General features: G+C 39.9%; 1 protein-coding gene across 1 annotated transcript in view; it reads left to right on the top strand.

Moving 5' to 3' along the window:
- The window catches only part of CDC123 (cell division cycle 123), a 31,505-nt gene that overhangs the window by 4,586 nt on the left and 2,029 nt on the right, over positions 1 to 24,890 (top strand). The window contains exons 4-11 of the mRNA XM_027679542.1: positions 502 to 534; positions 2,686 to 2,781; positions 3,494 to 3,600; positions 10,030 to 10,078; positions 11,678 to 11,753; positions 14,689 to 14,811; positions 18,097 to 18,125; positions 23,516 to 23,644. Of these exons, the coding sequence (XP_027535343.1) occupies positions 502 to 534; positions 2,686 to 2,781; positions 3,494 to 3,600; positions 10,030 to 10,078; positions 11,678 to 11,753; positions 14,689 to 14,811; positions 18,097 to 18,125; positions 23,516 to 23,644 (642 nt within the window). The remainder of the gene's footprint in view (positions 1 to 501; positions 535 to 2,685; positions 2,782 to 3,493; positions 3,601 to 10,029; positions 10,079 to 11,677; positions 11,754 to 14,688; positions 14,812 to 18,096; positions 18,126 to 23,515; positions 23,645 to 24,890) is intronic.

Genomic DNA, 24,890 nt, shown 5'->3' with positions numbered 1-24,890 from the left:
CTGTGTCATGCCCTGAGAAATTTAGAGTACATTTGGAGGAGTTACTTCAGGAACCAGTGAAAGTTTCTGAGGCCATAATAGGTCAGAAGAACGTTGTAGAAGAAAAACAGTGAAAGATGTAAGTACGAGATGACAGAAGAATGATGAAAAAGAAATAGAAGTGAAACTAATGGATCATGGGTCTAAGGGTGGAAGTGCTGGAGACAAGCTTCAGACAGGGAAGACTGAGTTTTGAAGTGTCCCAAGTTTGTGGTATAAATCACAGTTAAAGTATTTAGCTGTCTTTCTTCCATACTTTTAGAGTGACACTTCTGCTGAATGTACAGTATTTTTCCTGCCTTAATTTACAGCCAAAATAATTGGAAGATGGTGATGTTATGCTCTCTGGGGTAGTGATTTGATCTGTGTGTTGTAGGAGCTGCATGAATCCTGATCATCTCATAAATTATAAAAGATGCCTCAGGAATCCAGTAACCTTTGATTTGTTCTTGTTTTTAACAGTGGTCAGATGATGAGAACACTACAATACTTAAGGTAAGGTCCTATAAAAATTTAACATGGGTTTCTCAGCAGTTTTCCTTTTTGCAGCCTTGTGATACAAAACTTGTTGCTGGTCAGACATATCTCTTGCTGTGTTTGACATTTCAGGCCATTTTGGATGGATGGCTGTGTACATGTCTGTAACTTCAAAAAAGTTTTGCTGGCTTAATTTAACTAAAAATAAAACGTTTTTCTTCGTCCCCAACAATCACACACTTGTTAGACTATAGGAAATGAACTGAAGTGAAGCTCTAAATATAGCTGGCTTTCATTTTCACCACTTTGAGTATCTCCCAATTATTTAATCAGGCTGGATGCAGAAGAAACGAAGCCCCTGCAGCTCAATTTTCACAGCTCTTCTCTGAATGTGCCATTATTTCCTCCTAAGTACATTTATTCCTATCATTTTTTTTATTTCTCCTGTCTTTATGGTCTCCTTGCATGGTGCCTGGCACAGAATCAGGATCATGATGGGTGCAAACCAGGCTTCCTTGATCTTTTTTTGCATCTTTTTTGAAACTTGCTGTTGCCCTGTCACTGCCAGAGTTAATATACTCATGGCACTTCTCTACCATTGATACTGTGACTTCAACCCTTTAGCTCCCTAATGTTCATGGGGTGGGATTGATCACCTTGGATTAGGTGCAATATAAAAAGATGTGATTTTTCTGATTTGATGACCCACTTGAGTCGTCAGGTAGAACTTGTCTCCCTTGCCCCTTCTATATTCCGAAGAAAAATTAGAATACAGGATTATAGAAAATTCTGTGTTTAAAGTAACTTGCATTAATACTGGTGTCAGGCATTCAAAATTTAGGAAATGTTAGGATCTGGATTGTTTGTGCAGTCATAGAACTTTCCTCTCATGGGTGTATTTATTCCCTTGTGTTAATCAAATGACACGTTGGTAACTTTTCCCTAGGGAGGTTCAGTGTGTGATACTACCTATACAGTAGGACTCCTGATTGCTGCCAAAACAAGAGGAGATTGGATCAGAATGCAGTGGATGAAGAGTTTTACTTCTTGCAGGAACATTTTCTAGAATTGACTGAAGCTCTAAAGATGAAAAATAAGAGAAGCACTTTTTTTTCAGTTTTCAGAGTGTAGTTTCCCAGGGAGACTAGGTAATGTACTAAGGAAAGGTTCAGAATATTTGAAGTTCAGTCCAGGTCATTGCACTAAAATGTGAGAGGGTTTTTTAAGTGTTTGCATTTGGGAAGGCTGCAGTAAGGAGATGCCAAAATGCATGAGGTTTTTTGATCACTTGTGTGACTGTGAGGGCTTTGTTGTTTTAGAGACATCAATTAGCTTTAGCCTAGAAGTTATCTTTGAATTCAGTTTAAAAGTACTGAGACAGTATTCTTGCTATAAATCTTATCACATGAAAAATCTCTGATATATGCTCAAAATCCTTTTATATTATTTTGAGGGTCAGCAACCTGGTTTTTTTCTATAGCACCACATTCTGAGTGGAGTTTAGAGCATCCTGAGGAATTGTCTCCCCCATCTTATGTTTTCAATGTTCTTTACAAGGCAAGGTTTTCTAGTCCAACCTTTGCAGTGTGTCCTCTGTTTTTAGTCGATATATTGTTAAGGAGCTATTTTAAGGCCTATTTTAAGAGCTGATTAGTTAAGGTATTACTTTATATAAAACAAGGTTTTATAAAACTAAAGCTTAAATGAGGAGCTGTTATTCAAATTGTCCGTGAGTTGATAGAGATGCTTAATTCTCAAATAAATTTTTAAGTCTAAATATTATTGGGCCTTATTTGTATACAATAATCTACCATTAAGTATAAAAAAACTGGTAAGTAATTAAGGTTTGGTTTTTTTGACATTTGTTTGCTGTTACAGATTTCATGATCTGTGTTACAAAGTTTCAGGTTTTCTCCTGAAGTTCCTGATACTTGTTAGTGATGAGAGTCAGAACTGGAAACATTTTCAGCTTTCTCTGATTGAAAGAATGTCAGATTTGTTTATTAAATAATTTATTTCCACAAGGACATTATTTTTTGTGGGGTTCATACTGATTTTGGACATGTTTATTTCTTCTGCAGTACATATTTCTAATGGTATTTAGAAGATGGCTACACTTCACTATTAAATGTGTTGAAATGAATATTTTTGTTGTTTTTCTTCGTTCAGGCACCAGAATTCCCCGAGTTCACATCTAAAGTTGAGGAAGCAATAAGTTCCTTGGGTGGAAGTGTTTTTCCTAAACTTAACTGGAGTGCTCCAAGGGTAAGAATACTGACTCCCAAAACTTCTAACAGATGTTATCATGGGGGTTTTTTTGTTTGTTTGTTTTATCTCAATGCATTGAAAAGAAGAAGAGACCAGTGGTTCTGATAAAGGAAGAAGTGATAGACAAGATATCAGTGGAGTGTGATCCAGCAAACTCTTCTGGTGGATTAAGACCAGGTGGTGGTGGTGCATATTTGGTGAGGCTAATGCAAGGCCACACTGACTTTCTTACATGAAACCCTGTACCCTGATCACAGATAACAGTGTGATGGTCAGCCTCTTCTTATTCAGGATACTGGTTGAAAACTGCCTGGGTGAAGATGAAAAATCCCACATTTTTTAAAAAGGCAATAAGCTTCCCTCCAGTTATTTTTAGGTACTCATTATACCATAGGGATGAGTTCCCCCAAATATTGTTGTATCATATTCTCAAGAGACACTGTTCAATCAGACATTCCAGGAAAGTTCCTGGAAGCAGTAAGGCAAAAACTTAGTTTTTAAAATAGATTTGCTCTTCTTTCAACATGGTATTTGTAGGAAAAACAGTAACTATTGTGTCTCTTGTAACAGCTAATGAAGTTTTCCTCAAAATAAAAAAAACAATTTTCTGTGTGTATTTCAAATGTTGTGTAATATTCAGATACATCTTCAGCTGCATTCCTTCCTGCTTGTAAAGGTGCATTTCTGGATGATCTCCTTCTTTGTTTAGGATGCCTACTGGATAGCAATGAACAGCTCTCTGAAATGCAAAGCTCTCAGTGACATCTTCCTCCTCTTCAAGAGTTCAGACTTCATTACTCGTGACCTCACTCAGCCGTGAGTACATTTCTAGTGACAAAATTATTTATACCAAGCCAGAAAAACAAAGGCAAACCAGGGAGATGATAAAGTAGCACATGCAAAATGACATTGTGGGCTAAAACCTATTTTATTGAGTTGCTTTCCACAGCAAGTGATTACCATGTCCCTTTCAAATTTTAAAGCTGTTGAGGTTTGTGTGGCTGCATGGAAGAGGCCTGAGACTGCTGCTAACATATTTCTAGAGCTCCTTCTGAACCCAAGTTCTCGTACCTCTTGGAACAAATGCATTCCAGGAACTGTGACTAAGGATAATAGTTACAGATAAAATTACAAATATGATGTGCTTAGAGTGTATTTTTATCTGCTTACATGAAAAGAGCACTTAATTGTATAGGAGCAGTTTCCTCCTGTAGTACCTGCATCTGATCGATTTATGCCACTCATTTCTAAAATACAGCATTTTTCTGAGAGAAAATGAAATTACTGGAGTTTAATACTCCTGTCACTATGATTACTATTTTTTTTTCAGACAAGCAGAATTTCAAAGAAAAGGGGAAATCCATGGCTTGGTATCTGAAAGCTTGTTTTTCAGTAGTTAGTCAACACTTATTTGTATTGCTGACTCAGTCAAGTGCAGAATCCTTGCTCTAGGTGCCTTATGGAGGGTTACCAAGAGTAAGAGTCCCATGTCAAGTGGTTTATGACTCGACAGAAATTTCCTTGTTTAGAGTGTGAAACCAGTTGCATTAGTGCCATGCAACTGCCTTCTTTTTTATTCCTGCAACTCTCTTCCCCCAGTTTGTTGATAAATATAAAACCAAGAAGAGATAAGTAGCAGCATCTCATCCTTACCTCTGCATTTATGGAGTGCTAGTGAGGTTGCCAGGCCAATTCTGGTGTTGGGTTTTATGTCATGTCTAACCTGCAACATTGTGAGGTGCAGGAGAAGAGAATGAGGAGGAGGGGAGAAGATGCTGGAGTGAGAAGACAGTTTGAAAAGTATGTTGGGCTTGGGAACCAGTTATGAGATTGAGAATTTATGATTCTGGGATCGTAGAGAATGAAAGAGATGGGCAGATGAGAAATCTATAGTTTACATTTCAGAGGTGAGTAAATAGTGATTCTCAGAAGACTTTGATGCCTCACCAAGGAGCTGCTTTTCATGGTGGTCCTCTAAGGAGAAGTGGACTGTCTTGGGGGATGGCTTTCTCAGCAGGTTGAGTACTAAAATTTAATGTCTCCTTTGTTGTCATGGCTTTCAGGACTGAGTTTCGTGCATCTGCAAGGAACTGCACGCTTTGTATCAACCCTTCGTGAATGCTAAATAATACAGGTTTTGTATTCTGCTATCCTCATGTATAAAGAGGTACAGCAAAAAGTACCCTGAGCTCCTTGCAGAATTCCTGTTTGGTTAACCACTTCCTAGGGAGTTGGGGAGGCAACCAAGTGTTTAGCAAGTCCCACTTGAAGATGTGGCAACTCTGTGTGTGTTCATTTGTGTGGCAGAATGAACTGATCCGACCACCTTCACTGGCACTGAAATCAGTGCATTTTCTGTCAGGTTTTGTCTCCAATCGGGTGTAAGTGCCTGAGCTGTTCACCTTGCCCTCTGCAGCCAGCATGGACTTGGTGGTGGAGGCAGTGAATACATTCTAGTTCCTGTGGTGTGAGAGTTCACAGCATGGGTGTTACCTTGAACCATCAGTGATTTCGCCTGAAGTTCACACCAGACTAAGAGCAGAAGTGCATGAGCAGCCTGGAACAGGCACAGTCCCTTCTACTGATCCTGCTGTGGGAGAATAACCTCCAGCAGAAAGGCAACACCTCAAATTGCAGGGGCTCAGTCCGTTTAGAGATCCTTGTCCAGGCTGGTAAGACCACACACCCCACCAGACAGCACAGCTCAGCTAGTGGGTGGTCAGTAAGTAAAGGTTGTGACATGATTGTGGGAAATCACCTTGATCTCTATGTATCTTATATTTTATGAATATTTTGTACTTGATCAAAGCATCTCTTATTGTCCAGTCTGTGCATGGTATTTCTAAATTACTAAGTTATTGGTACAAAATGTCCCCAAACAGTGGAATGATTATTGCTAAGTCAGAACAGTGGTCTTCCTTAATTATGCTATTGATTGGCTGCCAGTTTCCTAGTCCTTAGCAAGCAGAAATTAAAAATATAGCTGGCATAAGAACCTGAAGTGCTGAACAAATGAAAATTGCATACATAATACATCCAAATCCCTTGGAAGGGCGACTTGGAGGGAGGATAAATGCATTTTGTTTCTACTTCTTCCATTAATACTCAGCATGGTCTGAAAGTTTCTTGCCTTGCATAAGTAACAGCTGAAATGCTGTATACCCTTTTTGTTGTTGTTTTGTTTTCTGTTCAATTGTATGAACTTTAAAATCTGCTTCATGGGTCATGATACAGTAAATGTTTTCTGCTGGCAATTTGTAGATCTGTTTTTTAATCCAGAAATTTTAAGCCAGTGATGTGAGACTTAAGGCAAAGTGCTTTCCTTGCTTCCTCATTCCTCTCCCATTTCCTATTTGCTTCCCTGCTATCAATCTATGCATTGTTCAGGTCAGGGAACTGCCCTTGCTGTGATTCTCAACCATCTCAAGTTCTGAGAGAACTTCAGCCATGCAATACTTCAATACAAACCATTAAAAAATATGGTCTTTATGCAGATGTACTGAGGATGACCAGATAAGCTTTGACTGTTTTAAATGTTTGGATTCTCTCATGATGTTGACACTTTGGTTGAAAAGTTCAGACTAATGAGTTAACTTTCCTGCTTGTTCATTTTGTATATATTAACAAAGACTTCAGAGTAATGCACTCATTAATGTAGTTGACGTTGTTTCTGCTTTAAAGTCAGCATTGTGTTTTACTTAGCTGTGTTCACAAAAAATCGTGTGGGTGGTGTGATCCTTAACTTTTCAGGTTTTAATGTGGGCTTTCAGAAACTTAGTGTTGTGGATGTGTGATTAATAAAAAATCCCTTTCTAACTGGGTTTTCTGTTGAGGGATTAAAACTCCTCTTTTCAGCAAAAATCCCTTTAAAGCCTTGATGAGTGTTTTGGTTTAGAGCACAGTTTTCTTCCTTATTGTTAGAATGGGTGGACTATGTTTTGTTAAAACATGAGTGATCGCCCACCTTGAGACTGGTAGAAATTAGCAATATTTCTAATGATCTGATAATGCCCCTTCAATTATAAGATAAGGTTGATATCGTACTCATTAATGAACCTTAAAAATTTTTCAGAGGTTGTCCCTGTTCTACAGGATGGTTTAAATGCTAAAGTGTTCTTATTTTTCCAGTTGTTTAATAATCACAGCTGTAGAGGTGAAATAAGAAGTCTTGTAAGTTTAGCCTTGTTGAAAAGCAAACTAATGCAGAGAACTTCTTTTCCAGGGATTGACCTTTGACTTATGACATTCAGTCAGCATGAGATCTATTTTTTATGTATTTAGGTGTTTATAAGAGGGTTTCTCAATATTGAATTCCAAATTGTAAAGAAATGATGAAGTTTTTCTGAGATGGGGAGTAAAACCTGTGTTCTCCTAACAGAACATAGGAGGCAGTGTTGGATCATGAAGATGTGCCTTGGCACTCCAATACCTTTTAGCCAGAACAGTAGCTGTTGGCTTAGGCTTTAATATAACCTGTTTCAAGGCAGGCACTTACACATGAGAGGATGTAGAAAATGAGGCCTTTGATGATTTTTTTTTTCTTGAGATTTTACTCTCACCCTGTTCTTCTGAGCAATTTACAGTGTGGTACAAGATCTGCTTTTGAATGGTGCTTGAATTTCCTATTTCTTTTAGTCCTTAAAGTTCCAGGAAGTTTCAATATTCAAGGAATAAAGATACAGTTCAAAGGCTGTTAGAAGTTTCTCCTTTGATTTTTTTCTTTTTTTAATTAAGCTTTTAAAATAAGCTATGAGATGATAGCAGGGAAGTGTCAGGTACAGAATAAATTTTACCATTTTCATCATATTCATAATAGTTCCTAATTATCCACAGAATACCCTCAGTGGTTTGCAAATGAGTTCATGGCTTTCTTAGCAGGGTAGGTACTGGGGATTTTGCAAACTTTCTTGAAATTGCTTTTCTCAGTGTTGAGAACTGAACTACATAGTGGCTTTGTGTTGTGTGTCCTGTGGTCAAGAATGTGCATTTGGAGTTTAAATACAGCTGCTACATGTAAAGAGACCTTGGTCCTTCTGCTCTTGACATCTAAGTATAAATCTGTAAACAAGCTGTTGACCACAGCACAGGCCTATAAGCAAAAGAGTTTGACCCCTTCACTCTTAATAGTATTGAAAATGACAGTTTTCAGAGGTTTCAGAAAATACAGCCCAGATATGTCTCAATTTGGAGTTCCTGAAGTCTTTCTGATTGTTCTTTCAAGTACCTCCAGACCCGAGTAGGATGTGGGTTAAAGAAACCCCACTAAGTCTTTCGCCTCTGGAGATCAAAGGGCCACCTGTAATAGATGAGTTCAGATGGGTCTAAACAATTAATGCTACAAGAAACTGGTAAAAACTATACAATTGCAACCTCAAGTTCCCCAAAATTTACCCCCAAAACAGGAGTGGTAGTAATGTCCTTTTGTTGCCAAATCCTCGTGATGCTAGTTATAAGGAAAATAAGACTGCAAAAACATTATTTTATCTTTCACTGTATTTTCCCATTTTTTCCTCATTTGTACTCAGTCCTGTGTCATTAATGCTCAAGAAAAGTACCCTTACTGGATCTTGCAGTGTTTTTGCCTGTACTCATAATTTTGCCTGTTTGCTTGATTCTGCAGCAGTCTGTGGGGCTTGGGGTGGCACCCAAGGATTTAATGTTCTAACTTACAAGGAAAGAGGAAGCATCTTTCCCCACACAGCTCTTGTCCAAAATATTTGAGAGTTGAGTTAGAGGATAATTTTGATTGTTCATTAGGCTGGAGTTTTTTGACTGCTGGAAAAGACTGTGTGTTGTAGGACTGAAGCAGATTGCAGGTATCCCAATCTCAGATATGGAAGTCTGAGAGACAATGCAGGTCCTAGTGTGCAGAGACTGTAAACCCCCATATGCTGGACTTTAGCTGCCTTTTTATATATTGTTTATTTTGGCTTTGGGGGGGGATATTTTCCTCAGCATGACAGGCATATATTCTAGTAAGGGAGGAATTCTGAGTCTCAAAACTGTGAGTTCTCATGGGTTTGTTTTTCTTGCCTTGACAGATCTTAAATTGTGGGGAATCCTAACTGGAGCTGAAGGTTGTTATCTGTTTACCCAGGCTTACAGATATATATGATGTGTTTGATCACAGAGCTTTTGGAAAGCTATTGCCCTACTTTTCTGGGTGTTGTGGATATTAAAGTCTAAACTAAAACGTGTGAAGTGTATTTCTGCTGGCAGCTCACAGAACGAACTCTTACAATTGCGCTTCGCTTCAAACCGAAGGCTGGGCAGCCACGTCTTACAAATGCAGTGCTTATGTGAGACATGGGAGACTTCTGGGTTGCTCAGTGAAGTTCACTGCCAAGAGGAGGTGGTATAAATGTTGCATTTAGGACTATTGCTCAGCAGTGACCCTTTGCACAGTTCTGTGCATCCGAGGAGTTTGTTGCCAAGGTCGGGGAGTAGAATTGGAAGGAAAATGCATGTTCTTCTGCAAATTCCCTTTGGGAGTTACAGAATTTTTGCAAGATTTGCTGTAAAAGGCACATGGAAGTTGACTTGGGTTATAAATGCCTCCATTCTTGATAGTTCCTGAAAGGAGGCACACGGAGTCAGCTACTCACAAGGGACAAAACCTTGACATCTGCTTGCAGTTATGGAAATAGTTTTGTTTATTCCCTCTCTCAAGAGATTTGTAAGAGTATTTCTTAAGGCTCTTAATTTAGAAAGATCCTGTGCTGTGGAATCAGAAGTGCCGAGCAGCAGCACTGTTTTGCATCCTTTATTCATGGAAATGAGCTGCTGTAAGGCATGATGATGTGTCTCTGTTGTGTGGTTTGGGAAGTTAAACATTAAAAGTACTCGGGAAAACATGCTGCAGTGAAACTGGATTAGATTGCTCAAGTTTATCTGGTTCTTTGAGAATTCAGTTATGCCAACATAACAATGCAAAGGGAAAGGAGCAGCACTATTGATTCAAACAGAAATAAATCAATAGTGAATAAACACTCACATTTTGGCCTCATCCGTGTCCAGGTTTAAGTGCTTCTAAATGGCAGTAGAAGAAAAGAGGTGATTTTTCCCCCCGCCCCGATAATTGTCAAAAGGAGGTTTGTTATTGATATATTGCGTTTACTTGGTTTTTACATGTTGGAAACAATTTAACAGTAGTTTTTGTGATTCACAGTTTGGGGTTATTTTTCTCACTATGGCTAAAATATTACACGTAAAGCAGATTTTGATGCCCGTGCCTTGCTTTTCCAGATTTACTCACTGTACTGATGATTCCCCTGATCCTTCCCTGAACTATGAGGTAGGACTCTTTGCATGATTCCTAAGTAATTTTAACAAAATGCTCACAGCCTGGGTGCTATTTGTGCCTGGATGCATGTCCATAAAATTTGTTGTGTTTGTTTTATTGGTGTTGCTTGCGCAGTGAGGGGGAGTCTGGTTAAGCACTGCAGGTCGTAAGTAGTTCATTTAATTGCAGATCAGGTGAGCTAAAGTGCAGGCTTGTGAAGCTTCCTTGCAATTTCCTCTCATGTCTGTCAGGTTTTGACAGGAAGGACAAGTTGAGTAGCTGAAAGTCATAAATTCTTGATGGTGTGCTGCTTGTGAACATCACACTGAGGTTACTGAGGGAGAAACTCGCTGCAGTGGCTGGGGACATCCTGAACTGAGGTGTTCTGTCATATCTTGTTTCATATGTTTGTTACCAGATTAAAATGTTCAGCTAGACATGCTTTAAACTGTTAGCGTGGAGCTACTGCTTTTATGGTAACATTTAGTCATCTCTCTAATAATAGTCTTTATGTAAATATAACATTTGTCATCATCCTGTGGGCTTAAAGGGCTTTAGAAAAGTGAATGAACCTTTTTTTTTTTTTTTTAAAGCCCTATCTAGTTTACTTTAAAGATACAGGACATGTGAAAGCTGGAACAAAGAGTTCCATGTTTACACTGTGGTTAGGAATGTCATCTCTGATTACGGAAGGTTTTCTGCTGCAGTCGATGGGTGTTGGGAGTTTCCAGTATCCAGTAGCTGTAACTGGGGCCTTCAAAAAAATGAATCCTTCTGAATACTTCAGCTGAGGAAATGCAGAAACTTGAGGAAGTGCCAGAGAGATGCTTTAATTACCAGGCAGTCTGTCCTATGGACTATAATAGTTTGCTTTCTATTTCTGTCCTGTGTCCTTGTTTTAACTGGTTTGCGCCTTCAAAGGCGTCACAGAACTCTGCTTGGGTGTGTACCAGAATAGAGGTTGATTTGGATAAATTTAATTCTGCTCATCAGCTCCTTTGACTAGGGAGCAACTTTGTGCCAATTCCATGACAGATTTGTTGTGTTGTACAGCAGAGTTTTTATTTTCCATGATTTATCATTAATGTAACTTGGAAGTTGATTCATAAACGATTTCACAGTTATAAATACTGTGGAAGAGCATAAGATAATTAAGGTGGGAAGGGGCCTCAGGAGGTCTCTAGTTCATTCTCATGCTCAAAGCCAGATAAAAGTTCAAATTGGCTTGCTTGGCATTTTATCAAATCTGGTCTGAAAAGCTCAGTGGGTGGAGGCTGCACAACCTCCGTGAGGGAGCTGTTCCAATGCTTGACAGTCCTCATGGTGAAGACATTTTTTATGTGCAGTCTGAGCCTTTCTGTAGTTTGGACTAGATGGTATTTAGAGGTGCCTTCCAACTGAAAGCATCCTTTGATTCTCTGAAATGGATATTAAGTCTAATTGGAAGTATTTGCTAAAATGATTATGTGAACTGCAGGTTAAGATTGTTTTGCTTTCTTGTATCATAGGTCATCTTACCACTACAGCAGAACTGTAGATGTAGATCTGTTGACAAAAAGTTACCTGTTACCTTTCTGAGACAATATTTTGTCATTTGTTTTCCCTCTACAGCTTGTTCTTCGCAAATGGTGTGAACTAATCCCTGGTGCAGAATTCAGGTGTTTTGTCAAGGAAAACAAGCTTTTAGGTAAGGATCTTCTTAGACAAATTTATTAGATGAAGTTCTGAGTAGTTTCTCCGATTCCTTGAATGAGAGCTAAATCTGAAGACAGTTCTTGCTTGTCACACCTCATTTCTGAAATTAATGGTTTCTTCTTTCTGTAATTTAAAGTGTGGTGTGCCGCATTTCTCTATCCATTGTATTTGAAAGCCTGACAGCACAGTGTGCTCACCATTACAGGGAGAATGTTCTTAATTTAATTGTTAATTCAGAAACTTCACCCAGAGGCTGTTTTGTGAGTGATTCTTTTATATTCAGGAGCAAATTGTATCACCTCCGACTTGCAGAATGAACACAGAGCTAAGACATGACCCCATGTGGATATTACATGCAGAAAGTTGGGGAGGTCAGAACATCTCCACAGGTGTCTGAGGTGTCTGAATTCATGTTATAATCAGTGTAGCTTAGTCCTGTTGTAGTTTAGAACCCGTTGTTCTGTTGCTCTGGTTCGAAGTCCTAAATGTAAAACATTTCAAGTGGCACTGAACAACCAGGGTTTCCACAGCATGCAAAGAGCTGATGGGCACATTGGGAGACTTCTGGCAGCTGGAGAACAGGCAGGTTGTGCTAGAGCATGTATTTTAGGCAGCTCCTTGGCTAATTGAGGGTAAATTTAGCTGAATTACACTCCTCTGGTTGTGTAGATTATTCTCTGTTGACTACAGCAGGAGCTGAGACATCCAGTGCACACCCAGGTGCTTGAATTGAGTGGTTTAATTTCAGGCTAAGTACTCTTGTGGAGTTTGAGTTTGGTTTTGGTGTGGTCTACCATGGAATCTTTAGAGATGAACAGAAATGCAAATAGCACAGGATTGGTGCACAGTTGTTCTTACCGAGGTTGAATCATTCTGCCTAAACTCTTCTAACAAGGAAATGTTACAGCAGTGTTGTAGCAAATCCAGACTTTACAGGAAGGAAGGTGATTTTTTTGCTTTAAGATAAAACCAGGTTTGCTCATTTTGTCTATCTCATACCTACATATTCACAAACCCCAAGCTCCATGTCTACAAGTGATCTATCCAGGATACCTTGTGATGATATGGAAGGCAAGGGATATTAACTGTGTAATACTCCTTGTTTTTCCTGTCTTCCTCTCAGCATTGTGACTGTAGGCTTGTTCTGGATGTGCCTTTTTTAACCTGTGAGGAGCTGTCAGTAATTCATTGCTCCATCCAGTCCCACCTCTGTGAATCTAGGAATGCACTCCCTGGTTTTTGTTTCCTGATCTGAGCGTCCTATGGAGCTGCACATGGATGTTTTGAGCTGTGCTAATCCAGGTGCTGTCAACACATACCATTCTCCTAAGCCCTCTTATTTGGCTGTTTCTTCTGATGCTCCTACACTTGTCTTCCCATTCTCTCTCCATTTATGCCAAGTGCAGGTTTCTTACAGTTCCTGTTAGCAGGGTTTCTCCATTAGGTCAGGATTGCTTAATGGCTACTGACAGAGCTTTTTGAAGGGAGAAGAGCTGAATCCTGTCCTGTGCTGCTGTGAGCACCACAACTGCCAGAGATACACATCACTGTAATAACCTCTAAAACATTTGAATTTAGTTTTATTATAAAATATACATAGTAATATTTATTTTCAAATACCTCAACCCATTTGTACACTGGCTAATTAAACACTGTACATTTCATGACTAGGATTTGAAACTGTAGATCTGCCAATATAGTTTTTTTTTAGCTAGCGCTCCAGCTGCATTTCTGAAGATAGTTCCAAGATTTTTCATAATGTGTTCCCATGCTTTTAAAATTAATGAGCCTGTCAGTCAAGCTAAGGAGTGATAGTTGCAGTGTAGTGAATGGTTTTCCAGTTACACATCTGCCTCCCCTGAGATGCCATCACCTCTTGGTTTTTGTTTTTTAGACTCAACTTCAGCTCTGCAGTGATATTAAAAAGTCCAAGTTCCACTGACATCATGAACTTTTTGTATGAACTTTTTTAGAAAGAGCACATCTTTGGAGGGAGTCAGCATTGTCTTACAGTAAAACAATCTGTGTTTTGTATATGGTTAAAATAGCAAACTGACATCATGGATAAATCTTTTCTAGGGGATTCTGGCTTCTTCTGTATGTAACTAGCCTGAGTTACTCATTCTTCAGTGATGGGGCAGCTCTTGGATTTGGCTTTGTGAAGCAGGGTATTGCAATGGCCTGTGTTGACACATCCTGTATGAGAGCTGTCATTCAAGATGGATGCAAGTGTATAATCCTGCTGATGTCATTTTAAACTGTTGTCTTGTAGACAAACAAGTGTGTGAAACTAAGAGCTTGTGATGTAGCTGGGAAGTGTCAGATAGGCAAGAAAGCCCTTGAGGGAGTAAATGAGAGCAGCAAGGTACTTGACTGTGTGCCATCTCATTGATTTGGGGATTTAAGGTTTCACCTGTAGTGCCTTATCAAACAAGCACCTGTTATTCCACACTTAAAAAATTGGTTAAATGAGTATCTGTGGTACACTAGGATCTATCATCCTTGCTAATGTGCCAGCTTAGCCTCTACCTCTTTCATTTCATGGTTCCAAATTGTGGTCCGACTGCTGATGTGCAGAACAAGAGTTTTGACCACAGTAACCAGAGAGAATAAAACTGAAAGGAAAAGACAGGAACTAGAAACTTAAACAGAGGTGAATGTTCCCCCTGGAATTCACTTAAAAATAGTCAAAGAATGTGCATATAAAATGTAGGACAGGACTGTTCAAGGACAAGATTCCTAATGGAAATACTTTAAATATAGGAGAATAAAGCTAAAGAGTAAATCATTGGCGATGGTTGAAACCTGGGAGAACCCCATCTTCTGAAATATAAATGATCACATGCATGTGCCTGATAACTGCATTATTTCAGCTTGGGTTTTTTGCATGCCTAGAGCCCTTTATAATCAGCTGAAATCATTGACAGGTATATCCCAGAGGGACTACACCCAATACTATGACCACATCTCCAAGCAACATGAGGACATCTGCAGAGCCATACAGGAGTTCTTCAAGAAACACATACAGTATAAATTCTTGGATGAGGACTGTAAGTATCTTAAGGAGATCTGTGGATATGCATCTCTCTCTTCGCAGCTCTTGCTTTCCCAGGGCTTGGTCCTGTTTAACTTGGGAGAGTCTTACAGCTCTTGTGGCTTTAGCATCTGGAGGAGTGAAGGTTTGGAGTGGCTAGAAAATTGGCAACAAAAAAACCCTGAAGGAATAGGCTGGAGCTCTTCAGGAAAACACAGTAAATGAGTGAAAGATCCCTTCAAAAGGCATAATGATTTTTTTAAGGTGTTTTGCCCTTATACTTGAAAAATTTTATACCTGAGAAGTAAAGTAGGAGATGCTTGACAAAAAGCATTCAGTAGTAAGAAGAATACTTGTTTATAAACATAAAGATGTTGCTGCTAAATTATTGGTGTAGTTCTTGAATAAAGTATTTTAAAGTTTCTTTTCAAGAAGTTTTAATAATTTCTCTTAGAATATTAATGCACACCGGTCTAGGTGCTGAACTTTTTGAATAAAGGCCACAGTATTTGATACACCTAAGCAGCCCAAGTAAATTGTCTTGTTCTTTAAAAGTTAAGTCCTTTGCAAATTTTACTGGAAATAGTTTCTTGACATGGTTTAGTGAGAATAGAATAGTGTTCCATTGTGATGGGTGATGAGTAGTGGTGAAAAACATGGGGAAGAAATTTAAATTGGGTCTGGCATGGACCAAACCTCAGTTCAGTAAAATACATAAACATAAGAGTTGTCTGGTAGTTGTGTTGTCTTCTCTAAAGCTTTGAAAATTCAACCTTTAGGTAAGTTTTGAACATGGTTAGTTGTTTGGCTGAGCCACCAGGGCAGCCAAGTAGATCTGTCCTCTCTGACTGTTTGAAAAAGATACCTTCTAGTACCAGTATTTGTTATATGAGAATTCTTAATAATTTAACTCTGCAGAGTTCCTTTATTTCTGTCCAGAGAAGTTCTCAAGGACCACTGCTTGGAGAAGAGTAGCAGTCTGGAAATCAATACAATAATTTAACAGGTCCATAACTGTGTGTTTTGAAGTAAGATCAGTCATATAGATCTGACATTCTGATTACTGTCTTTTAATTTTCCTCTATGTTCCAATGTAATTTTAGCTGGTATGTAATCAACTGATAGATAAGAATTCAGGGCACTATTTTTGGAAATTGATGCCTAGATTTAGGCTCTGAAATTGCTGCCTGGTGAACTGAAAGGTCTGAAGTGTCATCTTATGTAAAGGATGGCATCTGAGTTACCTTCTGGGAAAAAGAGGTTTCAGGGTGACCTTCTGGGATGAAGGTTTGTTAACCTTTTGTTCTGAGGTGCTAAATGTTGGTCCATCTGCAGAGAAATGTCATGCAGAAAATGTTTTCTGGTTTTTTGTGGTTTTTTTTTTACCACCTTTCATTTATCCCCCATCATCTCCCTTGATCTGGTAGCATATGTGTTGCTAACAATAAAATCTGGCTTTGCTTGTTTGTTTGCTTTTAAAAGGAAAGGTATTACAGCTTTTTTTCCCGACTTCTTGTTTCGTTGGGGATTTTGATGCTGTTTGCTCTGCTTTTTCCAGTTGGTCTGGTACCATCTCCAGATGGAAGAGTTGAGTCAGAGCAGCTGAAACATTGCAGAGTCAGAGCAGTAGGATAACAGATGGGTGAACACTTTATAAATACTTCTAAATTATGTTAGAACCTTCTAAATACCTTTCATAAGAGCCCAGTAAAACAGTGCTCTGGAGGTACTGGTACTTGCTGTAGAGCTGGGCCTTGGCTTACTCTCTGTTTGAACAGTTTCTGGTGAAGTTTTACTCCAGTCTCACTGGCACAGGACAGTCCTGCTCTGAGGTGACCCTTAAGAAAAGGGAAGAGTTCAGGTTTTTTCCTCTGTTCAGTGTTTGTGAGTGTCCTGAACTAGTCCCCAGCGTGCCATCAGTCTTGCCAGGGATGTGATCCCACTAAAGGCCATTGTTCTCAGGGACTGCCATGGTCTTGATTTAATCTGACAGCCCTCACTTGATAGAAAAGCTTACTCAGATGCAAGTGTTCCATATGCAAGTGGGATATGACTGATGAGAGGACATGGTACAGGCACCAAGTTCAGTTGCACAGCTGGAGAAGAAGTCCTGGGGTTGCTGTGCTCCTCTTTGCGTTGATGACTGAATTAGCCACCGAGGGCTTCTCTTCCTGAGAAGGCAGAGCACTTAATCCTGGAGTGACATTTTAAATTGACGCAATGGAGCTTGTGCCAGAGCTGTGTGGATGGTCAGAACCAGATACGTGCCTGACTTTGGCTTTGTGGAGTTGTGGTTTGCCCTTAGCCCAGCCAACCTCACATGAAATGTCAGATTAAGCCTTACATGGATGGTTGTGATCAATCAACATTCCCTGTTCCTGACGGGCAGCTTCCTGAGACTCAAGTGTTCTGCAGTCATATCCGGAGTTTAGTTTATCCACATGTATTGGGAAATCTCTTAGCTGAAATATTCCCTTCCTTATTCATGAAGGAAATGACAATACAGCATTTGTCTGAGGCTTTTCTAAAGCTTTCGGGTTTTTTTTCTTTTCCTTTTCTTCCTGCTAAACTGGTACAACTTTTGCATGTGGCCATGCCCTGAATGCTTATCTGTGGATTTCCCTGACTCAATAGAAAGACAACCCAAGGATTTGTTTAACCACACAGAACAGCAGCTGATAGAAAACTGCACGAACAGAGATTCCTGTTCAATTAAGCCAAGGGGAGGAAGAGCAGCAGAGCCAGGCTCTGTGTCAGCCACCGTGTCAAGGGGGCTGTTTGAAGGAGTCCTTGGTAATCAGTAGGTGTGCTGTGTCTGCTCTGGGTTACATCAAACATGGCACCCACCCCTTTGTTCTACAACCTCTTTGTCTTCTTAGCTGCTGAGGGCCTAATCTCCCTCAAGCAGGAACTTTCTCTTGTTAAATGTTTGTGCAGTGTCCAACACAGTGGAGTCTTGATCCTTCCTTGAAATTTCTCCATTCTGCTGCAAATGAAACAGCAGCAATGTCAAAGATAAGCTTCTCTCTGGGCTTAGAGTTTATCAAATGTTCTTCACTGGGGGGAAAAATCAACAGAGGAAACCAGCATTAAATGGAAAAACCCGGCAGCCAATCTCCCAGTGCATTAACAGTGGTTCTGAAATGTTTCAGCTCCCTCTTGGAAATGAACCTAATTCTGGCGTGCAGTTCTTTAGACATATTGACTTTGCAGGTTGTGCTGTGTACACAAGTATCTATTCAGATTTAGATGTCTTGAAATATATATTGTTGAAGATTAACACTTTTTTTCTCCTTTTCAGTTGTTTTTGATGTGTACAGGGACAGCAGGGTAAGTGAACAATAGGTTGTATATAATTGTTTATTCTGTGAAAACACTGAAATGCTGAGGTGAAGCAAGTAATAGCTTTGTCTTCCTAGAAGTGGTTTTGGGGGAAAAACAAAAGAAACAAACAAACAAAAAAATCCCACCAAATCATAAAACCCAACCAAACAAAAAACCTCCAAATCCCCAAACAAAACCCCAAAACCTGTTCAATGTTATTATTTTCCACAGGTCTTTTTCTATGTTAAGCACTGTCTACAGTAAAAGAATAATAGGATTAAGGGTGTAAATATGTCTGTGCCAGTGAATTATTTACCATCTTCCAGATTATTAGTATCTTCCAGAGAAGCTGTTCTAAAGCAAAGAACTTTGGCTTCAGCTGCAGTTCTGTCAGTTCTGTGAATCTACTGAAGGCAACTTAGTTTTCATTATGACATGGAGAGTCTTTGCTGCAGTAATTTAGAGTTGAATCGACTATTTCAGTTGGAAGGGACCTACAACAATCATTGAGTCCAACTGCCTGAACAGTTCAGGGCTGACCAAAAATTAAAGCATGTTATGGACAGTGCTCTCAGGCACAGGGTGGGATTCTTGGGGCTGTTCTGTGCAGGGCCAGGAGTTGGACTCGATGATCCTTGTGAGTCCCTTCCAACTCAGGATATTCTGTGACTCTTTGATTAAGGGCATTGTCCAAATGTCCCTTAAACACAAAGAGATTTGGGGCATTTTCTTTTAAGATAGATATTTCCCTGGGCTTTATTTTTTTTCCCACCATGTGTTATTTTTCCTTATAGGATCTGAGCTCATCAGAACTTATTAATATTTCTTCAGATTATCCATGTGAGGTTGGAAAATGGTAACTTGTGCTTCATGAATGGAAGCCTATGATATGAAGGGATAATTGTGAAAAGGGAATATGAATGTGGCATATCCAGTTTGTGACAGAAGGAAGCCGATTTTTTCTTTTCCAGCTGCTCCAGCTGTGGTTCTGAGAGCTCGGCATATCAGAACCCTGAACATCCAAATAGTGATGGAGTTGGGGAGAAATGTTCCATCTCAAATATTTAAAAGACACAGATGTGGTACTTAGGGATGTGGTTTAGTGGTGACCGCAGTGGTACTGGGTTAGAGGTTGGAATTTATGATCTTAAAGGTCTTTTCCAACCTTAACAATTCTATGAACGTCATGTGCCAATATCAGAGTTAGTCACCTTGACTTCTCCCAGTGCTAGTGGAGAGAAATACTTGGTCAGATGAATTGTGCTTGAAAGGCACACATGTATTGTTTTAAAAGCAACTACAACCAAAAATGCATTATCTAGCCTTAAATGTGAAAACCTGGCTTAGGGAATTGCAACCTGATTTAGGGAATCGCATTAGTGTGTGAAAATTAAGTGTTTAGCTTAATTTTTTTCCAATCCTAAACCAGAAATGCAAAAACAATAGCTATAGACTTTTGTTCTCTACATTTCTGAGTCTCACTGTTTAACATGTTTACAATTATGGGATTGGAGAAAGTCTTTATTTGAGTTGAGTTGGGAATATTGGTAGTAACTCCTGATTCTGAGTTTGAATGTTGCTAAACTATTTTGGAATTGTTTAATAGTAAATCATGCCCATGGCTTGCAAAACAGAAACTAAACAGGATGGTTCCTCATGTGGAAAACAACTAGTGTACTGTTTCTCAGCACAGCTTTTAATGTAGGTACCTAAAACCTGAGGTAGGGGCTGGGAACAGCCACGCTGTAAGGAAAATTACCTGCCCAGGCTCAGCTCCTCAGACGTGAGGATGCTGTCAGGGAAAATGAGGAGCAGCACTTCAGCACTGAACCAGACTCTGCTGTTGGGTTCTCTGCCTCATAGCTGAGGCATGAAAACAGATTATTGAAGTAAAAGATTTCAGCCTGTGGGGTCTCAAATGAGCAGTGTTTCTTCATCTGTTAAGATAAAATATATCTGTTTGTGGACTTCTCTCGGTGCCTTTTACCCTCAGGTTTTGTAAACTGCCAGATAGCCCTTTGTGTGTCAGATCCTCCTCCTTTCACACATACTTCTGTGGTTTGCAACTGCGTTATTCATCTCTCCCTTTGTGTGTTAGTTACAGGCAGCAAGAGAATATTGAGTGTTTGTGAGCGTGATTAATTTCCAGAGCCCGTGCTCCTCATCATGCTGGTTGCACAGCAACCTCACCTACAGAATGAGAGAAATGTCCACTGTCTGCTTGTTTTAAATACTTTCAGCTCTAAATATTCAGCTTGGAAAAGCAGCTTGTTGTTTGATATGGTTGTGAGTGAGAGCAGCCTCCTTCCTGTGCTTGCTTCGGTTCCTTGGGAGACTGGATGGAGTTGGATGCCACAGGTCCTGCTCGCTGAGATGGAGGGTGGCAGCTCCCAGTGGTTGTGCAAGAGCTGGCAAAGCCTGAGAGACAGCTCTGCTGTTCTTTGTTTTGTCCCAGGTGTGACCAATGAACCATGTTTGAGACAAGTCACTGTGGTAATGCAGGGAGATGCAGTGAGTGGCTCCAGCCCACTGTGGGCTCACAGCTCTGGTGAACGTGCAGTCCAGTGCTTGTGTCTCTGCCTTGTGAGTGTTGTCACTGTGCAGGAAGGTGCAGCTGGAGTTAGGGAGATGTAACAGTTCAGTTTGCATTTTATCTGTCTTTAACTTCCTTTAAGCAGTCTGTGTCACAGGCACTTCCTTTCAGCAGCGTGCTGCTTAATGCTCTAGTAAAACAAAGCATGCAGCTGGCATGGTGTGGTAAATCTATTGGTTCCTCCTTTTAGGATGAGAAAAAAATCTTATGTATTACAAGTTGGGGGTTCTTTTTTTCCCTTCCAGATATGCACAACTTTGTTTTCCTGGCTTGTGCATTTCTTATGGCAAAGATTACTAGAAGCAGGCAGAAGATGGCAGATAAAGAGCTTTACTGCTGTTCTTTAGATACACAGTGCAAGTCATCTGAAACTACATTTAAATCATGACATTGCATGTAAGAGTTGAAAGAGAATTTAATTTTAGAAAAGACAGTTTAGTTACTGACCCAGGGTTATCCACGCTCCTTTTAATGAGCCCTGAAAAGAGATATTTAGTTTGTTTTGCCACTTCTCATCAATTTGCAGCTACCAAAGCTCTGTGCAGATTTAAGACCGTCTCAAGGAAACAGCTGGTGGTGTAGATGGGGCACTGCTGCCTGCAGGGGTGGAGAACACCGCCGAGTGCTCACAAAAACCGTGTTGCTTTCAGGAGTCTCAAACCCAATCTTCAATTTTTTCCAGGGTACATATCTTCTCTAGAGAAATGATCTTGTGTTCCTGTGAAAATGCTGTTTGATGTATTTGGGGTGAAGAGGAATCTCTCTGAACTTTCGTAGGGAAGTATTAAGTATTACTGTTTCTGATCCAAGGAAAGATTCTCTGAACTGATGAACGAACTTTGCAGCCATTGCTTCTGCCTGTGATTAAATTGGTTCATTAGCTTGTTTTTCCAGTGTGATAGAGTGAATCTAAAATCCCAGATTAGTCCTCGTGCTGCCTTGGAGCTAACAAGACATCCCCATTAGCAAAAGTAAAGCATGGCTTGTAATGACAATTTGTGATGGCCTTTTGAGGAGGACCAAAGATGGGAAATGACAGCAGATGTTTGCCCTGCTGGCTCTGCACTGATGGTGTCAATATTAGTGCAGAGGTGTTGCAACTCAGCCATGCAGACTTGGGCTTCTTCACCCTTCCAAAACAAATAAGAAACCACTCAGGACTGACCCCCCTCATTTCGCAGTTTCTTTTGTAGCTGTCTGGTTTCAGCACTGCTGGTGCTGAGGTTTGGCCTCTTAAAATTTGCTCTGGGGGAGCTGTACCCGTGGGCCTGCCCTGAGAGAGAGAGACCTGTGAAACCCTGTGTGCAACTACACACCCACTGGCTGAATGCTGGCTCAGCTCCAGTTTGCTGATATTTCAGATAATATCACTGGTTTCACCTGTGCTGGGACTCCCTGTACCTGCACGAGGAACTGGCTGTGGATGGTAACAGAGCAGCCAGAGCCCTTCTGTTCTCTATCTCATGGGTTTCCGTGCATTTCCTCTTCCACAGTGTATTAGTGCCAGTGGGATAGCTCAGGTGTGTGGGTGGGAGAGGCAGTCTCCATGTTACTCTGTGCTGAAGGCTGCAAAAGCATCTCTGTGAGTTAGAAACCAGATGGCTGGAGCGTAAGTCATTGAAGATATTTGCTGTTTGAATCAAGATGGGGAAGATCTTTTAAAGAAAGAAGATCCTTCAGTAATGAGGGAAAGGAAGAGAAAGCAAGATGAATGGTTAGTAGCTACACAGTCTTCAGGTTTGTTTTCCAATTCCAGTTGATCTTTAATAAACACAATAAACCTCTTCAGTCCTGCTTATATAACTGCAACCTTTTCCTTCCATATTTGATAGAACTGATTTCTTCCAGATGTAATTCTTGTTTTGCAAATTCTTACTAGCAGCTGTAGTCAAATTTCATTATAATTTATTACAATGTTTTGTTTTATTAGAATAGTTGACACTTCCTTGGGTAAGGAAAGATGGTCCTGTGCTGGGGGTTATTTCTTGAGGTGACTTAGGGAACCAATTTCTTCCTCCTACACATGTCTCTGTTACCTTTAATATGTCAGTCTCTGCTTCCATTTTTCAGTTGTGTAGCAGGAGTGCTGTTGTGCACACTACACAACTGTTTGGAACACAAAAAGATTAAAGTTCAGGCACGAGAAACTGGTCTGGACTTCTAGTAATGGCTATGTTAAAAATGCCTATAAGTTATTCTGTATTTATCTGTATTTGTAGAGTATCTTTGTGCTTCCATGAGCTCCATTAGCCTTTTTTAGACCCTGCTCTGTGTTTTTGGAGTCCCTTCAGAGACCAAGAACAGCAATTCTTGTGGAAAACTGAGTTTACAGTAGGGCTGAGGTGGCTTTTGATAGAAAGCAAAATCCTTGTTTAGGTGGTTTAGGTTCATTTGTTTGGTTGTGTTTTAGGTTTTTTTGTTTGTTTTTGTTGGTGTCCTCCCTTATTCCTTGTTCATGCTGTCTGGGGATCTTGGAGGACCATGGAGATTAAACAGAACTTCTGTGGCACCTGGCATAGAACTAAATGCAGTTTATTTGAGCTCTATTTGATATTTAAAAAAAAAATACTTAAAGTAAATTAGTAAGTCATAGCTTGCTGTGATTTAAAACTGTATAATGTAAAGGATGTTAGACTATATAAAGTGCTTAAAACCAGGTAGTTTGTTTTGATATCTTTTTATCTAAAGACTAAGCATATTGTAATGATACAAGTGTATGTGTATTCTGATTTTTTTTTTTTTAGTTCTTTTCTTTTGTTTTAATTCTGTGATTTGTTTTAACTCTTCTGTGCTTCCTTTACAGGGTAAGATTTGGTTAATAGATTTTAATCCATTTGGTGAAGTAACAGACTCCCTGCTCTTTACATGGGAAGAACTGACCTCTGGGAAAAACCTGAAAGGAGACCAGAGTGAAGGGGAAGCAACAGAACAGGTGAGGGAGGCTCAATAATGTCCAACAGCAGTTATGGCCTTTTTTTTCCCCTGTCTTCTGCTCTTATAATCAAATTGTGATGCAAACCCCATTTTGAAGTAAATGGAGGTCCTTAATTCATGACACCTGAACTCTTTGTAAAGCAGAATCTTCCTTATTAGCCAGTAGTTATATCCCCACAAGTATCACCTGCTAGTTTTAGATGCCTGCAAGGGAATTTTTGGTTCAAACAGTACAAGCCCATATCACAGCTTGGACCCCTTTGCAAAGAAAACACCCTGAAACTTCCTTTTACACAGTTCTGATGCTCTCCTTTCAATTTTTTCTTAAAATGTATTACTTTCCTATATAATCCCTTAAATTTGCGTTTTGTTCTTGATGTCTTGTCATACAGTTTCCCACATCTCCAGCTTCATGCTTGAGGGGGGAGTCAAAAAGAAGCTTAACTTCTGTCTCCCCCTCATCTCAAATACCCTCAGGGAAGCCCTGTCCTCTGGTTGAACTCCCTGGACATGCAGAGCAGTGCTTTTCCATCTCTCTTCCAAGCAGCCTTGCCTCCATAGAAACAACTTCCCGTTAATATAGAGAGGGAGGAATAGTCTTCATTTTTTGTATTCCAGATTTTTTTTTCTCATGCTTGAGACAGAGTCCTCACATCCTAACAACTCCTCGGACAGCCGGATGGGAGATGGAAAGTAGTGTGTTAGTAGATCTTGGGAAACACTTGGTCGGTTTTGAGGAGAGATATCTAAGTCAGTGTGGGCTTTTATTTTCTAGCTGTTGAGCTGCATTAGAGGGGACTGAAAAGACGTGCTTTATTGGAGCTGAGTTTAACATTTGAGCTTTGCTTTAGTCCTGTGGCCATTTCCATAACACATTGACAGGGAACATCACTCCTCAGGCTGTCGTTCAGGCCAGTTTCTCTGTCTCACGCTGTGACTGTTACTGTATGAAAACCCATTCCATGAATCTTCCTGCTGAAAGCTGTGTCTCCTTTGTTAAAACACTCCCAATTCTTGAGCTGTCTGTGGGACACCGAAATTTTTGTTTGGGGATTTCTTTTTCTCTGTGCCAGACGCTTTACACAGTTTTTTGTAGTGCAAGCCTGTGTGAAAAGTAGAATAACTTGTCTTCATGTTTCAGCTTATATCCAGTCACAGAATCTGGTGTGAAGTTACTGATTTTCTCTCTTTAAAATGAAGCTCCTTATTGCTGTACAGTGGGCAATTAAATTGCATGTCAATGT

Source organism: Neopelma chrysocephalum, unplaced genomic scaffold (genome assembly GCF_003984885.1).
Source record: "Neopelma chrysocephalum unplaced genomic scaffold, ASM398488v2 Primary Assembly neopelma1_45, whole genome shotgun sequence".
Lineage (NCBI taxonomy): Eukaryota > Metazoa > Chordata > Aves > Passeriformes > Pipridae > Neopelma > Neopelma chrysocephalum.
Note: the sequence above shows the minus strand (reverse complement) of the source record. Positions and strands in the feature narration are given on the sequence as shown.